The sequence below is a fragment of the Anabas testudineus genome, chromosome 18 (genome assembly GCF_900324465.2).
Source record: "Anabas testudineus chromosome 18, fAnaTes1.2, whole genome shotgun sequence".
In the NCBI taxonomy this organism is placed as follows: Eukaryota; Metazoa; Chordata; class Actinopteri; order Anabantiformes; family Anabantidae; genus Anabas; species Anabas testudineus.
The window spans coordinates 22,591,247-22,614,763 of record NC_046627.1 but is presented as its reverse complement, the minus strand read 5'-3'; the positions used below and the strand labels follow the sequence as shown (position 1 = coordinate 22,614,763).

General features: G+C 41.9%; 2 protein-coding genes across 5 annotated transcripts in view; one reads left to right on the top strand and one right to left on the bottom strand.

Moving 5' to 3' along the window:
- The window catches only part of si:dkey-172j4.3 (diacylglycerol kinase eta), a 52,827-nt gene extending 40,973 nt beyond the window's left edge, over window positions 1–11,854 (top strand). For 3 of the 4 annotated variants that reach the window (XM_026352362.1, XM_026352365.1, XM_026352364.1), the window contains 16 exons: window positions 2,094–2,193; window positions 3,077–3,142; window positions 4,780–4,951; window positions 5,325–5,414; window positions 5,560–5,644; window positions 5,747–5,854; window positions 6,217–6,313; window positions 6,433–6,540; window positions 6,671–6,784; window positions 7,069–7,203; window positions 8,074–8,237; window positions 8,754–8,859; window positions 9,256–9,345; window positions 10,013–10,141; window positions 10,341–10,455; window positions 11,062–11,854. In XM_026352362.1, coding sequence (XP_026208147.1) covers window positions 2,094–2,193; window positions 3,077–3,142; window positions 4,780–4,951; window positions 5,325–5,414; window positions 5,560–5,644; window positions 5,747–5,854; window positions 6,217–6,313; window positions 6,433–6,540; window positions 6,671–6,784; window positions 7,069–7,203; window positions 8,074–8,237; window positions 8,754–8,859; window positions 9,256–9,345; window positions 10,013–10,141; window positions 10,341–10,455; window positions 11,062–11,114 — 1,732 coding nt within the window. In that variant the 3' untranslated portion in view covers window positions 11,115–11,854. The remainder of the gene's footprint in view (window positions 1–2,093; window positions 2,194–3,076; window positions 3,143–4,779; window positions 4,952–5,324; window positions 5,415–5,559; window positions 5,645–5,746; window positions 5,855–6,216; window positions 6,314–6,432; window positions 6,541–6,670; window positions 6,785–7,068; window positions 7,204–8,073; window positions 8,238–8,753; window positions 8,860–9,255; window positions 9,346–10,012; window positions 10,142–10,340; window positions 10,456–11,061) is intronic. The other variant, XM_026352363.1, reaches the window with a different exon arrangement.
- A 1,803-nt stretch (window positions 11,855–13,657) lies between these two features.
- Window positions 13,658–21,771, bottom strand: zgc:92429 (CHORD and p23_melusin_like domain-containing protein). The gene is made up of 11 exons (XM_026352366.1): window positions 21,113–21,771; window positions 20,354–20,403; window positions 20,210–20,266; window positions 19,216–19,370; window positions 18,889–18,992; window positions 18,592–18,641; window positions 17,834–17,904; window positions 17,628–17,730; window positions 16,757–16,876; window positions 16,452–16,514; window positions 13,658–16,277 (listed from the first exon to the last, which is right to left on the bottom strand). Exons 1-11 carry the CDS (start codon window positions 21,174–21,176, stop codon window positions 15,846–15,848), a joined length of 1,269 nt encoding a protein of 422 aa, XP_026208151.1. The 5' UTR covers window positions 21,177–21,771; the 3' UTR covers window positions 13,658–15,845.
- Window positions 21,772–23,517: the final 1,746 nt, after the last annotated feature.

Genomic DNA, 23,517 nt, shown 5'->3' with positions numbered 1-23,517 from the left:
AGATGAGAGTAAAGACGATGATGAGAGAAGGAGGCAGACAAAGAGGAGTGAGTGAGTGCCTGGTCAATGAGTATTGATTTTTTTTTTTTCCCTAAGGACACAGGACAATATGTGCCGTCCGTCTGTAAGTGAAAGAGACACATGAATCAGTATTTAGGGGTCATCCTCGGTACATTAGTACATTAGCAGTCTTCCTCTGGGAAAAGTCTAGCTGCAATTACAGAGCACTTCCTCCACCACCCTGTGTGTGGAGTGGACACCGCGGAGTTGACCGTATTTAAAATGGTAAATGTTCTACACTTATATAGCGCTTTTCTACCTAGCTGGTACTCAAAGCGCTTTACACTGCGTCTCATTCACCCATTCACACACACAAGCACACACACATTCACACACCGATGGCAGAGCTGCTATGCAGCTGACCTGACTCACCGGGGGCAACTAGGGGTTCAGTATCTTGCCCAAGGACACTTTGGCATGTGACGTGGCAGCCGGGAATCGAACCACCAATCCTTTGATTGGCAGTCAACTGCTCTACCTATTGAACCACAGCCACCCCAGGTTTAAAACACCTCAGGGACTTCAGGGCGCTCTCAAAGTGTGTTTCTATCGAAACGTGACACCTTTGTTGTCCTGCGTCGACAACATATCTTTGCCGGGAAGTTTTGTAGTCACGCAGGAGAATTTGATCAACCAGAGTAAACAGTAGATAGATGAATAGAAATCGGTTTAGTTATGAGATCAGTTGGATTTTTCACCTCTCCTCAACACATTGTCATTAACTGAATAGATGTTGCTCGCTACCTGCTACAAAGACACAGAGGGAAACCGGTTTAGATGTGGGTGTTGTGATGGGGGAGTTTAGATAAAATAATAAATGTGGTGTCATTTAGCCAGTGAAGACATAAAGGGACACCAAACAAAGTAAGACTGCCGTCAGGGCTCAGTGCTTCCCGTTAAGCATTATCAATGACCTGTTAGTGACATGACAGGATCACAAGTAAAGTAAACTAGATGAGAGAAGCTGAGCTCCAACGGAAAGACCTCATATAGTGGTGGTGCTTTAATCAGACCATCCATGGATCTTTTTTGATTTGAGGACAAAGGATCTGGTTATTGCTTTGTATTCTCATGATTACCATTTGAAAGGGACCGTTCCCACCTGGCAGCTAAGTTTACAAAGCCGAAATCTATTATCCTGTTGAAATAAAGCATTAAGTAAGAACATAGGCGACACGTTTAGCTCAGCTGCAGCTAAAGTGCTCTGTGAATAACTTTCTAATTAAGAGCTGGTCTCCCAGAGTTTTAAATGTTATCTAAGAATAGTGACATTTTTCTGTGATGTAGGGCAGTTAATAAACTTGAACGTAGGTGTGCTGCAGCTTGCGCGCCCGTGAAAATCACATTTTCAGAGAGAACATTGTGAGTTTGAATCCATAAGAAAGTGGCTGTCATTTTTTTTTCAGCCATTCTCTGGCGGCTGCAGCTGTTAAGCAAAGACATGACATATGATTAATTTCCACTTCCAGCACAGACTGAAGGGACATTTGCACGACATTCAGCTGCACTTTGCAAACACGCCAGGCTGAGCACACAATCGGCATTGGCCCTTCAAAAACTAGTGTAATTATCAGACATTTAATTTAGCAAATAAACCAGTCGGAGTGCACCTGCTGCGCTGCACGAGAGGACGTGACTTTCATCAATGAAGCGCATGGTTTTGTTTTGTTTTTTTTCTTCTGCAGTAGGTGAGCAATATTCATTTTACAAGATCCAATATTTGGTAAATGCATGAGGCTGTGAGAGTTTGGAGAAACCTCCCTGCTGAGTCATACAGCAGCAATGTAACAGCTGTGAGTAAATAATGACTGTGTGGAGGCGACGTAGGTGACAGGCAGGTAGGCGGCGTTGAAACAAGAGCCCGCTTGTGCGTGTGTGTGTAATCTCCAACCACAGATACCGCACAGTGAATCATGTGTTAACCCTATAATTTCATTAGATTTTCAGCATTAATCATGTCACCCCCACCACCACCCACTCTCATTCTCTCTCCTCTCCTTTGTCTCTCTTCGCTCACCCTCTCCACCTCTCAGGTTTCTGTGTGGGACGGTGAATGATTTTGTGGCGGAGGTGGGGAAGGCGTATGAGAGAGCCACAGAGAACAAGGAGGAGGCCGATGCCATGGCAAAGAAGGTAAATGGGTTTAGTGTGTGATAGCGTGCATTATATAAACGCTTGTATAACAGTAACTAGTAGGTAAGTGTAGGTGTGTGTGTGTGTTGATAATAGACTGAGCAAGATTGAAATAGTTGTGCTGGAGGTTCAGTGTCATCATTCCCTCTTTTACTGTTATGTGCCTTGGGCACTCCACCTTTTCTCTCTGTGTTCAGTTATTTGAGTCTTCATAAGAAGAGATTCAAGGTGGAAGGTTCAACATCAGTGTTAAAGGTTTTTGTAATATCACTGGAAAAAGTGGGTTCAGGTCTTTCTTTTGGCTAAAATGCTGCCACTTCGGTCCATAAACCCTTAATCCTGTGATACCTGGCCACCTTTAAACATGTGATCTGTATGTTAATGCATTATCTTTCGCCGCATTCTGCATCTATTTTACCCAAATGAAGATCACGTATCACATAATAGAGCTCTGCGTGTCAACCTCCCTAATTTGCATGTCAGTCTTAATGTTCTGTACATGTTTGTGAATAATTGGAATAGCAGTTTTTTGACTGTAGGTCCACACACTGCATTTAAATAGGATTGTTGCTAAACACGTACTGAAAGGAAAAGTACAATGTATTTAATTATTTTAATAAAAAAAATAGAATGTTTTCACCAAGTGGAGGCAGCTCAAGCCTCCACCAAATTCTCCTGTCAGAGCACTTTGAGCTTTGTCCGGCTTATCCCTCTTTCTGTAAATAATGTGATGCTTTAAGTGATGCCTCGCGGAGAATAGCCTTCATGCCCTGAATAAGAGTGGGTATTGATTTCAAGCTGGTTTTGGGTGTTACTGCAGTCACGTACTGTGCAAACAACAAAAAAATCCCTTTAATGTTTGTCTCTTTCTCTCTTCTCCCAGTGTGCATTGCTGAATGAGAAGCTTGATTCGCTCGTCAAGGCTTTAAGTGAGGAGGCAGAAGCCCAGGTAAAACACAGACTTGTCATAGCACGCAGTGAAGTGATGTACTTCACTGCGTGATAGTGAGATCCCGATCAAAACTCACGTAACAGATATATTGCATTGTTTTAACAATGATCAATTTTTAATTGGATGCAGAGAGTCTGGTTGAATATTTACCACTGTACTGAAAAGTATTCTAACAACATAAACATGAGGAATTACAGGGTGATAAACATGATTAAAAGAAGAAAAACAGATTTTTTACTGTGGGATCTTTGCTTTTCACATGTTTAATACTCTGTTCTGACTTTCAGAAACAGTCTCAGTTAATCTAAATCACTGTGGGCTCCTCACTTATTAAACTTTAGCAGGTGTGATTGGTTGACTTCGCTTTGTATTTGATGGCCTGAAGCCAAACAGGTTGGCGAGTACTTGATTTCTGAGAAACCCTTATTCTGAGCTGAATTCTAACAGTTTTTAGTTTTTAATCAAGAGTTTGAATTCTTTGGCCCTGAAGTCTGTTTTTTTTATTAGTTTGAGTTTTGGGGAATATAATGATAATAATCATGATATACTTCATTGATCCCTTCAGGGAAATTATGGTTGGACAGCTGCCAGACGGCACATATCGACGCTACTACAGGGTTTCAGTGTCTTATCCAAGGACACCTCGAGTCACCTCTAGTCTTGTTCCTGCAGATGAGAATACTGATGCCACTCTCATGTCTGTCATACAGTTTGCAGCTACAGCAGCAGGTGGTGGGCATAGCTTAGCCTAAAGATTGGAAACAGGCAGAAACAGCTAGCTATTTTTATTTTTGACTGGAACCAGGTGCCAGGCAACCAGCAGAGACTCCAGGAAGTTACTGAACTCAGCCAAGAAATAGTCTGGCACATAACCCTGTGTGAAATTTCTTTTCATTATTATGCAAAGTGCATTTCCCAAAATATTGAACTATCCTTTTAATAAATCACCAACATGAGCTACTAGTAATGGTCTCAAATCTGATGAACACACGTCTCACTCTAGATGCACTTTGTGGTATTTGGGTCTACATAGTATTTATCCTGGGTCTTTATATTATATTTATTTTTATATGTATATTTTTATTGTAGTCATTGTACATTAAGCTGCATAATGATGACGTTGAAGCTGAAAAGTATACAAACATAAATGATTTTTCCTAAATAGAAAGATGTTATCTGCTCAGAGAACAACCTAACCCTTTAAAAGAGCAATAGTGGAAACGATGGGTTCAGACACACCGTAGTTTTTCTCTGCTCCCTTTAGAGAGTTTTATCCAAAAATTGATGGTGGTTTAAAAGTAATAGCACAGCCCTCAAAATGTCAGTGAAATGATTTCAACCTCCTGCACAAAGAAGAAAGGCGCTGAATATACCTTGGAATTGCCCATTTTTTGTCTGATAAATAAAATATGGACTTCCTCATCCTCCGTCAGGTCTGTCTGTAAATGAATATGAACGGCTGTGCTCCACAGAGCAGGAATATTGAAAAGATAGGAATGGGAAAGTGCTGCTATTTTGGTTTTACTGTGGCTACAGGGTTTCCACTGCCTCTAAATGAAAATACTACTATAGGGAAATAAGGTAACTCCAGAAATTCCAGGAATTATTATTTCTTTTTTCTGTCATGACCACAGGTGGTGCCAGCAGGTTCTGTGCCCAGCCAGGAAAGCGGTGGATCAAGTCCCGGTGAGAGTGGTGGTGAGTCGGGTTCAGAAGGCAAAACATACCGGTCCAAGGAGCAGCTGATGCTCAGGGCCAACAGCCTGAAGAAAGCCTTAAGACAAATCATCGAACAGGCTGAGAAAGGTAAGACAAAGACCAGTAGAGCTGAAAGCCAAAGAGTTCACGATTCGTCTTCTTTTCTCAGCCAGCAGCAGTGTAAGTTTTTATAAAGTGTATTTTATATTAACAAAGTTGCTGACTGCAGTTTATTTCCAGGAATGTATACTGTAAATATAAGTGTATATAAAGTCATACCAATTCCACTAATGTAACCATACACGGTACATGACAGTCAGCAGCACCGTGCCAGAGCAGTTTGTAAACTCTGGCTGGGAATATAAAACAGGAGAGACTGATCATGACTTCTTTGGCCTCCGGTGTATTAGACCTTTTCACTTTGCTTTGTGAACACGAGCACGTTCTGTTCTACCCGCTGATCATTCACCGTTGTTTTTAGTGGTGGACGAGCAGAACCGACACACGCAGGTCCAGAGGATGTCGTCCTCATGCTCCATCAAAAGGGAAAACAGCGAGGAGCTGAAGGATGGTGAGGATGGAGATCCAAGTGGCACCATTTTGAACAGCCTAGCCATTATGTTGTGCCACAAACCGTTTGAAAACACTTTCATTTAATAACCATATTTTTAGGATACAGTTACATATTTAAGACATTTGGTTTGCTCTTCTTCCAGGTCCAGGAGGTACAAGTCCAACCTCTCCAGTTGTCTTGGAGAAACCCGAGAACCTCAACACCGTCAGCTTCAGTGAGGACTCTGTGTAAGTCTGTGCATATCATCTCTGTTTGTAAGTTCAGTTATTGTACCTGTGTTAATGCATTACCGTGTACTAGTGAATAATTAATGTTTCATATATCTGTAGACAATGTTCAGAGAAGTGTGTGATGAACAACTACTTTGGTATCGGTCTGGACGCCAAAATCTCCCTGGAGTTCAACAACAAGAGAGATGAGCACCCCAAGAAATGCAGGTATAAACACACACATACAAAGTCAATTATTTTTCAATTGCATTTTCAAACGATGGGACTCTCTTCACCAAGTACAGATTGACTTGATGCAGGCTGCAGGGGTTATACCGTAGATAACAGCTGATATTAGCGGCTGATGTGTTCCTAACATTTGGTTTATGGGTCATTATGGGTTTTCCAGGAGGATCCTCTGTTTCTATGTTAAGTAACATTGACAATAAGAACAAAAAGGTGAAGTGAGTTTTACAAGATGAAGAAAAAAACACCTCAGAAAACAGTGACACCTCTCACTTTGCAACTCTGTTCTCATGCTAAAATCTAATTTACTGATATATTTTTTTGTTTGTTTGTTTGTTTTGCAGTAGTCGCACCAAAAACATGATGTGGTATGGAGTCCTGGGTACAAAAGAGCTGGTTCAGAAGACGTACAAGAACCTGGAGCAGAGAGTTCAGCTTGAGGTCTCATACACACACATACACATTTCTTAATACATAATAGCATAAGAACTAAAACGCAGCTTCCCCCAGTTTCCTTTTTCTTTTCTGCTTTTAACTCTCGCTCTTCTTTCTGTCTCCAGTGTGACGGCGTTCCCATGTCTTTGCCGAGCCTGCAGGGCTTGGCTGTGCTCAACATCCCCAGCTATGCAGGCGGCATCAACTTCTGGGGAGGCACGAAGGAGGATAATGTGGGTGAAGCCAAAGTATTAGCATAGTGTGCATCACAAATAATTCCAAATGAAAAGATTTTTTTTCACTTTATTTTTGAAAGTTACTCTTTTGAAAGTGTTGATATTTACTTTTATTTTGTGTGTTCAGAACTTCGGGGCTCCGTCATTTGACGATAAGAAGCTGGAGGTGGTGGCTGTGTTTGGCAGCATGCAGATGGCCATGTCCAGAGTCATCAACCTGCAGCACCATCGCATTGCGCAGGTAACACACACACATTCCTGCATATAGGATATATATATGGACTTTACACAGTTACAGTCTCAAAAGGTTTTACGTCATCTATGTTAATGAAGGCATGAGGAGGCACTGTATTATACTACAAGCACTCATATCACCTGTCCAGTCATATCACACTGCAAAACAAACATGTATACAATAAACATATTGAACACGCAACAAACAAGCCAAGCCAGTAAAATGTGCTGGTGCTTTTCATGTTCAGCTTTGAATTTTGAATCTGAGTTTTCTGCTCTGTTGCATTTCAGTGCAGACAGGTGAAGATCACCATCCTGGGAGAGGAGGGGGTTCCTGTGCAGGTAGACGGAGAGGCCTGGATCCAGCCACCCGGCATTGTCAAGATCATCCACAAGAACCGGGCTCAAATGCTCACCAGAGACAGGGTAAAGTCTGATAAAATATAAAAACAAAAATAAATAAATCGAGTAAAGTATGAGTTACTTTATACAGAGCATAAAAAAACAACCTAACAAGATTATTACATATAAAAATGTCAGACAAGTACTACATGTTGCCGGTTTCCCTCGTGCTTGTATTCATGTCTGTCATATGAATGTTTTTATAAATATTGCAGCCACATCCACTCTCAGCTCCGCGGCTTTAGCTCTCTGCCCATGTTGTTGACTCTTTCTATTTTGGGATTTCTTAAAGCACATTCATTCCCACTGTGTTTGTCCACTCTTCACGCTGCTCAAACCTTTGAGAGCTCTCTTGAGCCGAGCACATTTGGGCAGTTTGTTTCCATGGTTTCCCTCCTTACGTACCGCAGAGTGAGACGGCTGTTGGCTCGCCGGTTTGATCCTCCTTAAATGTGGTTTTCATTCAGTCAAATGATGACAGTAATGTTTCAGGTAAGTGTTGTCGCGGCTCGGTTAAGAAATCACTATTGTGGGGTGGCTCAGTTACATTTATGTAATAATAATAAAACACTTTTCTTCCTTCTTTCCCTCCTGTTGACTCATACTCACTGGTAAAAGGTTTTTTTCCTCTTGTATCCACACATGAAGTAAAATGCACCTGTGTTTCCTGGAACAGCTTCCATCGACTATTCACATTACCACCTTGAGCATTTATTGTGTCTACAGAAACACACTGTACTTGACGACACACCTTGAATCAGGAGTGGCTCTTGAATTTCAAGCACTCTTTGATGCAGACAGTTCTTTTAAGATGCATGGCGTGCAAGTCACACGAGTGAAGAAAATATTACCTCCTGACCAGCTAAATGGACATGTCCATTTCTGTATGTCCAGGCGTTCGAGAGCACGCTAAAGTCGTGGGAGGACAAGAGGAAGATCGACAGCTACCGCACCACCAGGCCCCGACTTAACTCCCAGCAGTCCATGGAGTACCTGACTGAGGAGGAGTGCACTCAGGTTCAGCAGCTGGGCATCGTGGCTGACATGCTCATCAACAAGTAGGGAACATTTTTCTACTTCAGAGACAGACTTTTGTGATGAGGTCATGGAAAGATTTTTATGTGGGCTTGCACAGTGCTAAGTTTTGTTCAGAGTAGTTTAACTGCAAAAGAAAGAATATTAAAGTATAAGGGACTAGAGGTAATTAGTGAAGAACATCAATCAATCAATGCAGTTGCGTTAAGTCTGTTGTTGGAAATAGCTGTGGAAATGTACATTATCCTAAGTTAGTCGCTCTATTTCCAATGGAATCGCAATAGAAAATGAAACATATTTCATCAAATTATGGACAAGACTAATAAAAAAATAAAAGTTTTGTTATTCAGGAGTGAGGAGAAAGTTTTGCATCCACAAAGTAAACGTGAAAAGAACCAAGCTTTTTTGTCCCCTCAACATGCTGATATAACTTGTTGGAATAATCACCATAATTATGCCTTTTCAGCTTGTTGAAATAATAATTACAGCGCTTTCAAGTGTGTGCTTTCCTCCCTCATCCCCCTCTCCCCCCTCCCCAGGATTCGTGAGGCAGCCAAGACCCACAAGCTGGTGGAGCAGGAGCTGGCTCACGCCGTCAACGCCACCGCCCTGGTGCTCACTGAGGCCAAACTGTCGAGCCCCGAGGTAAGAGCGGGGAGAGGAGGATAGAGGGGCAGACGGACAGACAGATGGCAAAAGCAAAACAGAAAACATGCAGACAATTACAGTGTTCATTTTGTAGCATGTTAAACTGCACTACAGCCGGTCTTCCCCATATATATGATGCTATATACATATAATACCTAATCTGATGTGATTTTTCACATATGCCGCTTATTAAATGGTATAATGATCACATACAGTGACTGCCTCTGTCCTTCCTTGGTGTGTACAGTCCTCACTGCATTATGATGGACAGACTTAGTGGACATACTGTACATCTCAGCTGTGCTTTTGGCCACTTCTTGCATTTTATTATTGCACATCTTTGGACTTGGTGATTAAAAAAAAAACAAACAAGCTACTCGTTTCTCTTTTCAGTGTCTGAGTCGCAGTACAGCAGTGGAAATCGTCAACAGCAGTAAAGTTCTTCAGGCTGAGACCAGGACCCTGCTCGATGGAAAAATACTGGTACAGATCTAGGAGGTCTTCTCTTTGTTGTTTCCTGTCGTCCCGTCTGTCTCTGTCTCTGCTGTTTTAAGCCCCAATGAATCACATTTAATTTGCCTTAGTTCAGCTTATGTTTGCTTTACCTTTATTCACAAGACATTGCAGTGGATACAATACCGGGGTCATACTTTTAATTACTATTAAAAGTATGTCATTACTATTTAATTAGAGCAAGTAAATGAAAATGAAATGAATTCCCATGAAGAATTGTTTGATTTCTCTCAAACACTCACAATCAAGTCGTGATTTAGTTTCCCTATATTTCACCTGCGATCAAAGAGACAAAGGTATAGGGAACATGTGATGATCTGACAGAGATAAATAAAGCAGCAAACAGAATGTAATAGCACAATATGCAAATGAGGCCTACATGCCCAGCTGTTCACAGATTTATAGACTGACAGATGTTTGCAAATGAGTGAATCTGCACAATGAACGTAACATGTCAGAACGTACATCCTCTTCAAATGGTGGAAAAACAAAGCAGACATTGTTTTCAGATTTACAAATGGAAAATGACTCATTATATTGTACACTTTACATTCTTTCTATCCACATGATGAAATATGAAGTAACTGTAATAAGTCTGTGGCGTTGTTAAACCTGAGCTATTTCTCTTCCTCTTAAGTCGGAGTCTCCAGCAGAAGAGGAGCTTCGGTCGACTCTGAACAGCCTCAGTGCCGAACTCCACAAGTTGGACGACATCCACTGGATCTGTCCACTCATGCAGTGCTCCGAGGAGGTGGGGAAAGAAACTGTACGTGTCTGTTTGTGTTTGTGTTTGAGAAAGAATTCATTGTATTATCACAGTCTTATCCGACAACCAACAAACTGCCAGCGTCACTCCTGTTGCTCAGTCCGTATTCGTAGCAGCCCATCTGCCGTTACTGACAAGCAGAGTCTCCAAATCTATCTCTCTTCCGTATGTCCAATGGGCTCTGCTTCCTTTTTCTTAGGACTCGGTGAGGAGCAGCAGTAAGAGCAGCAGCAGTATGAAGCTGAAGATCATAGCCAAGGGGAAGAAGGAGAGAGAGAAGCTCCACAAGCAGAAGTCCAACAGTTCTCTCTCGGGTAAAACATCAAGACAGACTCTCGGGCTGATATTAGCTGTTATGCCGCTTCTCTGTGCAGTGCAGTCATGTCCCAGAGCCACAATATGAAAACTGTTAGTTCACAGTGACAATGACACAGCCGTCCACCTTCTTTTGAACAGGGGGAGTGTTTTACACGTGAACATGTGATGGTCTTTAAGTGGATCTCCACAATGACACAGCATTAAGCAGAAATCAAGTTGAATCGGGGTCAAATGTGTTTTTGTAACCTGGTGCCTCAAAGCCACTGTTTGCAAGTCTTATTAGTTGTCTTTGTCCAGAGAGGTAAACAGTTTTTCACCATAGTGATGTCTTGGGCCAAACAGCAGGATCGGGATCACGGCCAATTCAGGCATTAGTGATTCATCGTGGCTACAGAGAGTCCTATCCATTCCCCACTAACCACTCTATTTAATGATGCATTAGAGCCACAGTGTGCAAAGTGATTCAAAGGATTACCAGTCCATCCATTTATTGATGGACTGGTAATGGTAACTTTAAAGAGTCTCTAAGCCATTTTTCATTAGTTTTACTGTTTGCTTTGGATAATTTGTCATTTCTTTCTCCCTCTGTCTCTCTCGTGCAGGAACTTGGGAAATCAAAGGTGGGGCCAGCGAGGCAGATTCCTCAGGCAACTGAAGTTCAGCGAGAGGTGCTTTGTTTTTGCCCCTTTTACCCTAAAAAACCAGGGATGATGAGTATCCCTCCTGTTCTCCTCCCCTCTAACTGCAAAGCCCAGTGGCTTGACAACGGTGTGAGGAAGAAAAGGAAAACCCAGTTTTTCCCAAATGCCATTTCCTCCCTGTTCTACTACTTTGCCTTTTTATTTTTTGTGAAGGGGCCCAGCTTTGCACTGCGTCGCTCCACTACTGACGGCCTGCTTTTTTGGTTGTGTGTACCTGCTTGAGCTGGGGGGGGGGGGGGCGGACGTCGCTAGCAGCAAATCCGAGGACAAGGGAGGTACGGAACGACGGCATCCTTGTGGAAACGTTTTTGGACAAAAGAAATGTGGTTACGTGGTGCTCTCCATGCATGTTGTGTGCAGCCATCTTATTTTGTGTCTTAAATTTAAAAGTTGTTACAATCTTTTAATTTAATTTAATTTTTTTTTTTATTTCTGAAATGATGAATAGCCTTTTGGACTTTTCTTGAGACTTTCTAAGAGTATTTATTTCTTTTGCTACTGCCATGAGAACTCGTACGGCAACAAATCGACAAAATGAACAAACTGAAACATCTCAACCTTATCGTCCGAACTGGAGAATATTTTAAATGTTGCAAAAAAAAAAATACTGAGGAATGTACTTGTATGGACTCGTATTAACCTGTGAATAATAATAATGTTGAATCATAAATGATTTCACAAAGGTTCTACTGTTGTGGTTCTAAAGTGGTTCTTAATAGGCCGTTGTGTGACTTGTGTGCTCCGAGGCTATGCATCCACCCTGCAAAAATAATGCTTTTTATCGTGAGTCATTTCATTTGGATCTCAGCCTTGTGAAAAGATCTGACTGTGGGATTTTAAAGTGCGGTACATCAATTGGCTATTATCAAGGACTAAAATTGACTTGTGTGGGAGTCAAACAAATCTCATCCCACTGTGCATTTTTTCACTTGTGTGAATCTTTTCTTCTTCTTCTTTTCTTAAATGAAACGTTTCAATGTACAGTACCAGATGATATGACTCAATAAGTCTGATATTATTGGCAGCATGTGGTGAGGGTGTTTACACAAGGAGGAAGCATCAAGGACAAATTAACAGAAACATTACAGCGACACAGTATAATACTCCAACTTTGCCATATGAATACTAATGATTGTATATGTAATATAAGAATAAGAGTCAGTGGATATTTGATTTTTGCCTTGTCTGTGGTTAAGAGCTATTATTATTATGATTATTATGATTATTACAAATGGATATATTTTTTTTGTATATGGTATTTTCCTAATGGTATCCTGTGAAGCTGTCCTGGCTTTGCTGCTTCCCTCTATGACGAACTCCTTGGCCACTGTGCGTATAATCGAAGCTGTTCCGTGTGTTCCTGCATGCAAACTCAGCCTTGCTCGGCCTCACTGTGGGGGCTGAAGTTGCCTCGCAGTAGTGACTTTGAGGCTGTTTATTCTAGCCACTTCTTGTTTGTTCTCACCTGCTTGTTGTTCAGTTCTGACTGCAAATAGATCAGTGCAGAAAAGTTGCAATTAAGCAAAAAAACAAAAAAACAAACAAACACTTGAATGTCTGTCGGATGCTCCACCGTGTCGTCCAGATCCTGTTCCACTGTTCTGCAAGCAGGTTAAAACAAACCCCAAGATGTCCTATACGTATACTATAGCAAGTCTGTGGAAATTCCCTGAACAAATGTGCCGCTGGTTGGAAATGGCTAAAATATCCATGTTTACAAGTTAAAGAGGCAACTTGTGCCCGGCTTTGACAGCAATGATCCTCGAAAGATTTGAACAAACTGTGGGAGATTCGCTTAGTTGCTTTGATTAACATCGATTTCATCTCTGTGTGTCAGTGTAATAGCTCAGATAACTGGAACAACAAGAAGTGAAATATTCCTTCCAGCAACTTACCTGGTCCTTACCTGCACTAGCTAGCTAATCAAAATACTAACCATTCTTTGCTTGCGTCGTTTTGCTTCTTGTTTGAGGTTGGCAGCTCCACTGTGAGGACCGGCTAAACCGCATGTGGTCTTGAAGATGTGTAATTGGCAGCTGAAGCATCATTTCTTTTTCTACAGGCGTCAAGTTTTCACGCATATTTAAGTTGAAGTTTTTAGTTCGGAACAGATCTAAGCTAGCTGTTGACTAACTCCCTAATGATTGGACAGGGATTCTTTTTACAGAGGTAACTTTCATCTTAACGCGTCAGAGTAGTACTTTAAAAGTTGGGATTGCTTCATTGCAAAAATAATAATAACGTGTTCATGAGGCAAGATCAGGCCTAGAGTCAAACGCTAGCTACACGTTTGCAAGCTCTGCTGAGTGCTACAGGCTAAGTTCACATCACATTACATCATGTGACAGAGCTATAAAGAACCACTCAAGAATTTATTGTCATGATAAACTAAATACCTGGGGTTGTTTTTCCTGTGATGCAATGTCACATCCACGAACAAAGCTTCTATCTGTAAGGGTTTTTGTTCCTGTGTCGCTCATGGAAAAGTTAGCTTTAGGAATTTCTGCAGCTCTCTACAGTACGTTTTTACATCAAACTAACCCACGCGAGCTACTGTGAGGCGTTCGAGGTCTTACCGGCTCGGGGCGGGGGGGGATTGTGCTGCTGTAGTCCACAGTGTGCCGGCTCTACGCTCTACACCTAAGAGGCTTCAGTGGTGTCGTGCCAAGTTTGTACCCAGTTCAGTGGGTTGAGACATACAGGGCGCCAGCGAGGGTGTTGAGGATGCTTCTATACTGTACGCTTACGATGCAAAAGTTGTTGTGTGTCGTACATTTCAAAGTTTACTGTATCTTGCCTTGCACTTTACGACGACGCAAACTTAACGGGGAGAAAAAGACATTGGTGTGTATGTGCGTATAAACTTCTGTGTGTGTGTAAAATTGAGTGTTTTTTATTTTATTATTGTTCACTTGATGACAAAATCTTTTATTTATGACAAATGTGTATGGACAAAAGTGTGTTGATAAAATGTAATATATCTATCCAAATGTAAAAGATTGAGATATATAAACAGATGTATACAGAAATGTTTATTACATCAGTGGTTACTCCCACAGCAGCTCGAGACCTCCCATCTAACACCTGTGTTATTACGTGTGTGTGTCTGTGTGTGTGTGTGTGTGTGTGTGTCATCTATCTGCCACAGCAAAGTCACTGAAGTGTCTTTCCAATTTTAGACCAATTGGATTCTTAAAACCGAACCCATGTTAACTTTAAGCCAAAGTAGTTGAAATGCTCCAGTGTTACGACAGACCACAAATGAATCGCTCACACAGAGAGATCATCGCCATGTCTTTGGCCAGTATTTGAATGAATCTATGTGCACCATTTTTAAACCAACGATGACCATTTGTTTGTAGTGTAAATGTTTTGTTTGTTTGTTTTTTTTCTCAGATTTTAAATGTATTTTTAAGTTTTTCTGTTATTTTTTTTTCTTTGGAAACAGTAAAAATGGTGTTTGTACTGGGGGGGGAAGCAAAAAAAATGGCTAAGAAACCTGAAATTACTCCGCAGATTAGTGTAACAGTGCACTGTAGACAAAACCGCCCCTGATCTGAACAGCCTACGTATGGAGACTGTGTGCGCAATGCTGGAAGCCAGACTAGATGTTGCACGACCTTGTACGTTGCGAGGTATTTTATTGTGTTTTTGTGTGAAGTGTAAAACAAAGAAAGTCAGCGCAACCTCTGGAGATTAAACGATTTATTGCAGTGTGAAACTGGTGTGTTGGCTGTTTGTGTTTGTAAAATCCAACCTCGGGGTACGTTTCACTCTGTGAGCTTTGGTACATTTCAGGCTCTCGGTTGCTTTTATTCACCTTTAAAGTAAAGAGAGAGAGGTAAAGGGGTCGGTGTGCTTCAAACCCCCCCCCCGTGCTATGTCCACGCGTATCTAAAGTAGCTGTTTATAGTTGTCTTGGAATGGCCGCACTTAAAGTATCCCAGTGCCTCTTCAGTCTCGCCTAGGAAAACTGTAACAATCAAAGACCCCAGTCCTCCTGTTAGTCTGCATCACAAAGTACAAAGACGGTGACTATAAATCAAAACCAGTACCAGCAAGACTCCTATTAGCCCCCTGCGTCAAGTATAAATCAGGCTTGAGATGATCTGACAAGCACTTCGTTTGAAGCCCACTGAAGCGTTGGCTATATTCTCAGCCTTTCCCTGCTTGTAGTAGAGGAGATGAGTGAGTAATACACAGAGCAGGCGTGTTTGCAGGTGTACAATAGGGAAAACTAGACGTTGAAATAGGATTTCAGCACGACTCGCTTAGTTCACAGCGGTGACCTGGACCACCGGTGGATACTGACGAGTCATTAGTGAGCAAGTTTGATCTTCCTGTTTAAAACACAGGGGAGGTGACAAGTAACGTGTAGCTGTAGACTGGTATCAAAAAAGTATTTTATTTCTTGTAACGAACTTGAACCCAGTCGTGTCTGAGTATATTCTGACTTGAACATTGAAACCTCAGCATCATAATGAAATGAAGTGAAAAGGACACAGTATGTTTTACAGCCAATTATCTAGTATGTCACTTGGTGGTTTATAAGACAGTCACCTTTTAAATGACCCTTAAATGAACCTTTTAAATCTCCTATTTGAGAAGTAGATATTTCATATTCGTCATTACAAAAATCTATTTCACTTAAACATTTTCCTACACATTAGATGTGTTTTTCCCCGTTACTCTAGATCCGGCATGTCTTCATAACCTGCTTCCTCGTTCTTCCTCTGCTCCTCCAGCTTTTTCTTCTCCTCCTCCGCCCTCCTCCTCTCCTCCATCGCCCTCTTCATCTCCTCCTCCACCTCCTCCTTTCTCTTTAAAATCTGCTCCTCGTTGTTCTTCTGCTCATCCCCGTCCTTATCCTTTGGCTTCTTGTTCTCCGGCGTGTCATAGGCCCACTCCTCGTCTGAGTCGCTGATGTCATCGTCGTCGATGTCCCAGTTGGGCTGATGCGTCTCGTTGCTTTCACCGACGGACTCCTCTATGGGCTCGGGCTCCGGTTTGTAGTTGGGGTCCTCGAGTTTGCCCCATGCCACCGGGTCGGCCTTACGCAGCGTGATCTCCACTTTGGATGGGACCATGTTCACAGAGCTCTGTTTGACATTGGCCACCTGAAGCGAGCGCATCCAAACAAACAAAGATGAGATAACGGCAGTAAAGTCGGTCTTGTTCAGAGAAAAAGTGTCTCAAAGCCAAAAAGTGAAGCAGGTTCCAATGCAGACACTACTTGAAATGGCTACTGTGCAGTAGAGACAGGTACAGTTAACTCAGGTGAAGGTACTTACGCCCCACAGGTGGAACTCTCTCTTGAAAATCTTGTTATTCTCGAATTGGATTTCACACGAGAGCTGCACAGAGTAGAGAAGGAGGAAGAGCTTTTACGTGACCCTTTGGTTACACTGTGAAAGCTACAACACGGAGGAACACCTGAGCAGACATGAGTGGCTTCTAATGGAGCTAAAGGGTAGGAGTAAATATTTCATGAACACAGCAGCAACTAACCGAATGAAAAATAATAACTGACTTGATTAATCGCCATTGGGAAACTTGTGTGTGTGTGTGTGTGTGTGTGTGTCTGCGTTAGACTCACCACTGTCCGATTGGCCTCTATGGAGGAAGCGTCTGGGTTTGCATTCTTGGCATAAATTGTGACAACAACACTATTTCCAGTCTGGTGCCAGTCGTGTCGACACGCCACCTTCTTCTTGTCCTGTGAACGTAAACAGATGTGTGTCACACAGGAAAAGGATCGAGTTTGAATCCGACTTGTTGTTGTAGCTCGAGTCGGAGCTGAGGATCATAATCATCTCACACATGTAGGCTTCTGTAGGTAATGATGGCTTTTGGAAGAAACTAAGCTTCAGTAACAAGGATAATACTTTAATTAGAGGAACAATTAATCAACCAGAAGCCGACGTGCTGTGTACTGAATGTGTAGGATCTTATAGTTTGAATTGTTCCTCTTTTCAGTCATTTGCATTCTGATACTATTAGATAGATACTATTTACAATACTCATTAGTTTTTAGAGATTTCACATCAACAGCATCACAAGCTACAGTGAAGTCTCCAAAATGGCCACAAACTTGAATCAGCATCTTTCTAAAGCAGTTTAAAGAAAAATAAATAAACCTAACAAGCTTTACTATGTCAAGATTTTTGTCAAGATTTATTGCAGGACTGCTGCATTAGTTTGATGCACTTGTATATTAAGAATCAGTGTATTTTCTACCTATTTATCTTACGTTTTTATTTCATACATTTAAAAAAATGGAAGGAACTACCTGTACACCAATCTGCATTCAAAAAATTGATTATTTTAAATGTTTGTTTTTCACACTTTTACAAAGATATGTGTGACAGGTCTTTCTAAACCTCTTTCGAACCAGGTCATGTGCGCATGTACTGTATATTGCACATTTAGTAACAAGTATTTCCCATGTGGTTTTGTATGGAGCCTACCTGTTTTGGGACCCAGCAGTGTTTCCCTGTGGTGCAGCCCTTCTGGTCAAGGAAAGCATTGAAGTCTACTGTCTTAATGCAGCAGCAGCTCCAGTACTTATACCTACAGAAAGAAACACATATTGAATATACAGGGTGAAAAACTGTGTAAGTGATTTGCTTGTTTAATAATTTCAACTTTGTGTCTGTCTGTTTGTCTGTCTTACCCCTCGTGGAAGACGGGTGCTCCAGGGTGGTGGGTGCAGACCTCCATGTTGGTCTCGGGGCCTTGGTAGACCTACACACAAAAACACACCACTAATGACCACAGTGTAAAGAGCAGCTGATCAATAATGTGTAACTGATTACGGTTTCTCCTCACACCTCTGATGATGATCAGTCAAACGATAAGGTCACCAGTCAATGGTGTGTTTGTTTGGATGCAGTGTTTCTCCACCTTAGAGCTGGCAGCCCATATAGAGTCGTTTGTTGTCGTAGGAGGTTTCAAACATGACTAAAATCAGCTTCTTATTAAGTGCATTTGGAAAAATTTAACATTTCGCTAAAGTAAATGCAAAGTTTAAAAAAAAAATAAATATGATGAATATTAGTAGTTTGATAAAACCTTGCACTACTCGAGTAAATGGGAATATTTACAGACCACTGAAGTTATTTTAAGAACAGGGAGGAGAAAGGGCTGTGATAAGAACATAACAATGCTTCATATTGGGTTGTTACACGTGTTGGCCACTAGATGGAGCACTTAATAAGCTTTACAAGAGCACAGTAGCTAGACAGTGATAAACTGAACCCACAGTGAAGCACAGACACGCTGCTCTTCAGTTTGGGCTTTTCTCCCTGTGCGTGTCGAGGTTCTTGTCACATACTCAACTCTTGTCAATGAGTTTGCTTACACACACACACACACACACACACACACACACACACACACACACACTCAAACCAGCAAATAACAGAGCCTCACCGCTTTGCATCCCGAGTTCTTGCATCGAGTCCCCTGTACGATGGTGTTCTCTGTTAGAGGAGAACAGGACAAAGACATTTTTTAATGCGGGTTAGTGCACAAAAACTGAAACACACCTTATTTCATTGCTTTGTTATTATAGTTTCATAACAAGTTAAAAATATGTTACAGTCAATACAATTACAACTGTGTGAGGCCCAGAGACGTGTTCAAGAACAACAACAACCCAAAAGTGAGGAAAATGTCACAGTAGCTTGGTTTTAAACGAAAATCGCCCTCACACACGCTCACGCTGACCTTTCTGCTCTAGCTCAGCTCTCTTGCTAATTTCCAGTTTCTCCAGCGCCTGAACCAGCGATGCAGACACTTTCTGGGGCAGCTTGCTCTTGGGCTCATCTGAACTGTAAACACACACATTCGCGTTAATCTGGAAATGGATGCTGAAGAACATGAATGCTCAGACAGACACACACACACACAGGAGCTTCAGCACAGACTAATACATGGTTTGTGTTTAGTTATTCCAGGGTTGTTACAGGCGAGATGCAGCTGCATGAGAGATACATTCATCTTAGAAATAAAAGGAGACATATCAGAAATGAGAGCTGTACTAGAAACACTCACCTGGGTCGCTCTTTCTGCAGCGCCTCAGCAGATTTGGGTCCCTGGTAGATTATCTCTTTGCTGTTAGTGTGTTTAATCTCACTCTTATCCGATGACACTGCCGGCCGAAGGGGCTCCTGGGGCTTTGTGTCGCTGTGGCGCCCGCGGGTGCAGCCCTGTTGAAAACAAGAGGTCAGTTTATTACAGGAGTAGTAAAACTACCTTTAAAACTCTTTATTCAGACTGCAGAAGCATCAGCTTTTCAAGCAGATATCCAATAATTACCTTCTATGTTTGACTTGTGTGTTTGCCCAATTACTTATGGGATAATATGATATAATATCTCTGAACTCAGGGCACAGTGTTTAAGGGATACTGTTCCACAATGGGGTGGACTGGACGCTTTTTTTAAATGTGCAGTGGATTAGTGTATTAAATGGTGCATGGTATTTGACCAGCATGTTCAGCGCTGCTGCGCCCATCCCAATAGTTCCTGGATCATCAGAAAGTACTAAAGTACAGTTAGACCCAAAACAGGTAAAGGAAAAAGTTCCTGAAAGAAAGGAAGTTCATGGTTCGTGGGAAAAGTTTCTGTGGTGGAAACACGATTAAATGAATTTAAATTAAATAAAAAACAATTTTTAGAGTATCCATTTAACGTTTTGTCCTTATGTGGTGAACAGGAAATATGAGACTACAGCTGAAGGATGTGATTTTAGTTGTTTCCTTCCATGTGACCAATAAGCCTGAATTATAAACATGACTGTACATGAAGCAGCTTATTAAACCTGGTCAGTGAATCTCAAACTAAGTCCGGCCTTCTCGGTGCATTTTAAACACCTCTAGTTTTACTTGCACTTGATTAAAATTTCATCACAGAACATTTCCTCCGCTTCTTGTTAAACATTTCACTGCGATCTAATACATTCGGCAAATTTAAAGAAGCTATGCCCAGTTCGACCATGCTGCATCCTAATAGACCACAAAGATTTAGTATTTGACCCCAGGCTGTTACCTTGATGGAGAGAAACTCTGAGAAGTCTGTTGTCCTTTTCCTACAGCAGGACCAACCCTGGAAACGGACACACAAACAAACATATGAGATTCACTCAGCAAAATAAAAGTGGGGCTCGCTTGTTGACCTGTTGACTAGTTGTACCTTCAGAGCATCGTGGAAGATGGGGACTCCTGGATGGAAGAGACAGGAATCTTTTGGAGGAAAAAGAAACACACTGTCAGACTGAATATAGACACACACACACACACACACACACACACACACACACACACACACACACACACACACAGTCAGCAGCTGTTCTCGGGGGTCACTGGAGTTAAACGGTATGTGTGAATGTGTCCCATAAAAGGAAGTTGGTTACTAGGAAGAGCTCAGTCAACCTTCCAGACATGTGGCTGATACACGCTACGCTGTCTCACACTGTGTCTCTCAGACAGGCACAGAGCAGATAGGAAGACGTCTCTGTAAATCCACACCACAAACACCATTTCCTGAAACCTGATTAAACAGTCTCATAGATTCTTGCTCACTTGTACTTTGATTGTTGTTTTTCCAATGAATTTGTCTAATTTTTACTTCCTCTAATTTTTGCGACATCTTTTGTTTAAATTAATAAAGAAACTGACAAATAAATCTGGTCTTGTGAGAGTACTTTCAAAGTAAGTGTGGATATAGACCGAGCCTCTGAGGGAAACATTGTCTTAGGTTGCGTGATTCTGACTTGCTGCAGGTTTTTAATGTGCTCTGTTAACTAAGAGCTGACTGAACACGAAGAGCTCTGTGCAAATGTCAAATGGAGAAGAGAACAAGATTAAATGTTTACTGTCTCAGACCAAGACTGACTCCCACGGAGGCTTTGTCCAGTACCGGTAAAGAAAGAATTACACAGGATCTTACCGTCCTTATTCTGGTCAGGGTCATAGTTCTGCCCACAGCCTCTGTTGTAGCACAGTAGAGCCATGTCGGCCTCTTAATTCAGCTCCTTCCTCACTCTGTAGCCCGTTTGCCTCTTTTTAACGGTCTTCCTCCGACACAGCCGTCCGTCCTGGTCTTAATGCTGTGGTCAGATCTCCAGAAGTTTCTCCAGCCAGGCAGAAAAGAGAAATCCAGAAGGGATTCCTGACTTCTGAAGAGACGAGAAAAAGGGGGTGGGGGTCTCTCTCTCTCTCTCTCTCTGGTTTGGGCCTGCGTGAATGAAAGATAAAAATAACACTTCTCCTCCCTCCTCTCAATTTACAGCTGTCAAAACTTATCTGTGGATGGGGGTGGAAAGTCCTCCCTGGCCAATGTCACCTGTCACAAACAGACCTGCTGCGGCCGAGCAGCCGCCACAATGGGACCGACAAATTCTGGATTTCTGTCACTTTCTGCTACTGGATCCTCTGCAGACTGGACGAATCAAGATGCTTGTTATTCCACCTGCTGAGCATTTACATTAACGTATGCTGTAAGTTAACGTATGCAGCAACGGTTCAAAGCAAGCTGGGATGCACTGGGTGTGTTCACCGTGACAATCGCCGGCAGCATTTTTTATTACCAAGAGTTGAACGAGAGGGTGAGAACTGCCACGCTCATGTCTGCATATTAAAATATATAGCAAGAGCAAAAAGGCAATTGGTTTAGCTTAGCATGAAGAGACACAGCTGTCTGCAGCTTGCAACTCCCACATGAACCACAAATAGCCAGAGTAGACGCGAGGTACAGTGTGACAAGTAGGTTTAGAAGTGGTTCAGTATCAATATCCTATCACAGAGGGAGAATAAACTCCTTTCACAGTCAACTATTAGACGTAAGGAGCAGTAAACAGTGAAGCTGGAGGCCTAAAGAGTAGCCTTCAACAAGCTGCCCATACCTGAGGCCTTGGCTGCACAAATGAATCAGCTGCTAATGGATGGGACTCAGCATCAACCTGTGCACCGTCTGGGTTGACTACAGCCTACGACTCAAGAAGAGCTTCACCGCTACCAAGTCTGGTTGATTAGCCATTAGAAGTTTGTTCATTCTGTATCTGGAGGTCTCACAGGATCTTAGCCATTTGCTTTTGGCATTTCCTGTACGCCCTGCCAGCTGGCCTCTTGCAACCTGCTGTTAGGTGCTGGATTGTCTCAGAGGCATCTTTGCAGTCTGCACCAGGAGTCCTGCCTGGTGTGGTAGACTCACAGCGACATAACCTACGTACTATAACTATTGCTTAGTTGATATGCTGTAGTTTATCAGGCAGGAGCAATTTGTTCTAGTTCTTAAGATGCATAACTACATGTGTTATCAGTAGCAGAACAAAGTTATTTAATATGTTATGATTTTGTAGTTGTACCTATTTTTTTTCCTTCCTCAGCACAAAGAGACAAATTAGCAGCAACTGCAGGTGGAACAACAATAAATTATTCACTAAAGACAAAACACGGCTTTTTGTCAGGTCTGAGTGATACATTTCTGACGAAGGACCACTTAGTCAAAAACAAAAGAAACAACCAAATCCATCAGCCCTGACATCCGTGAGAGCCTCTCAGTGTGATTGTGGATCAAATATCCACAAACAGTTTCATTATTCAGAGCTCAGCAGAAGGCAGGAGGTGGAAACCCGCTTTTAAATCGCTCACTGTGGGAGCACTCGAGTTGTACAGAAAAGAAAGATCAGGCCAGGCTGGTGCAGTAGATGTGTTTTTGGTCAACATGTACAGCCGGTAGGGATTGACAGTGCAGGTGTACGCAACAACAAACAAGAATACAGTCACCACACAGCACAAATGAGGGTTAATTGTATGTTTTAGGTCAAGTTTTCCCATGGTCATAGGAAATCTGGGATGTTTTAAAAGCACTACTTAAGTTGGAAAGTGCTAATGCTGGGGTTGGAAAAGTGTTTAGTCAACTTAAAGCAGTACAGTATGCTGTGAGAAAATCTCTCCGTCAGAGCTGGATTTAAATGATTTATATCTATAACCTATAACAAATGTTTACTGCTGTTTTCATGTTGATCTTTGTTCAATTTTTCCTTTTAGGTCCACCTGAAAATCTTAGAGGTAGGTCTACTTCAAAAGAAAGATCAATGCGTTATATACTGTTAAGAAATATATACTGGACAAAGAAGAATCATTCAAAAATAAGACCATTGAAATGTGACTCTTTAACCGCAAAATACATAGATTTCCCTCTTATTTTGATTAACCTACACTGGTGGCATTCGGCTCTGTACACATAACTAGAGGCATTTAGGGTTGTTAAAGCTAAACTCTTACTCTCTTTACTTCAGTGGTTGTGTGGTTTTATTCTGCCCTTCCAACCATATGAATTGCTTTCTTGCA

Bases quoted from the DNA above. Each gene is read 5' to 3' on its own strand.
- zgc:92429 (XM_026352366.1), bottom strand. From the start codon at position 21,176: ATGGCTCTACTGTGCTACAACAGAGGCTGTGGGCAGAACTATGACCCT. The intron at 18,993-19,215 runs GTGAGTGTTTCT...GTGTGTTTACAG, and splicing joins CTGCAGAAAGAGCGACCCAG to TTCAGATGAGCCCAAGAGCA. The intron at 18,642-18,888 runs GTCAGCGTGAGC...CTCCTCTAACAG, and splicing joins AGCTGAGCTAGAGCAGAAAG to AGAACACCATCGTACAGGGG.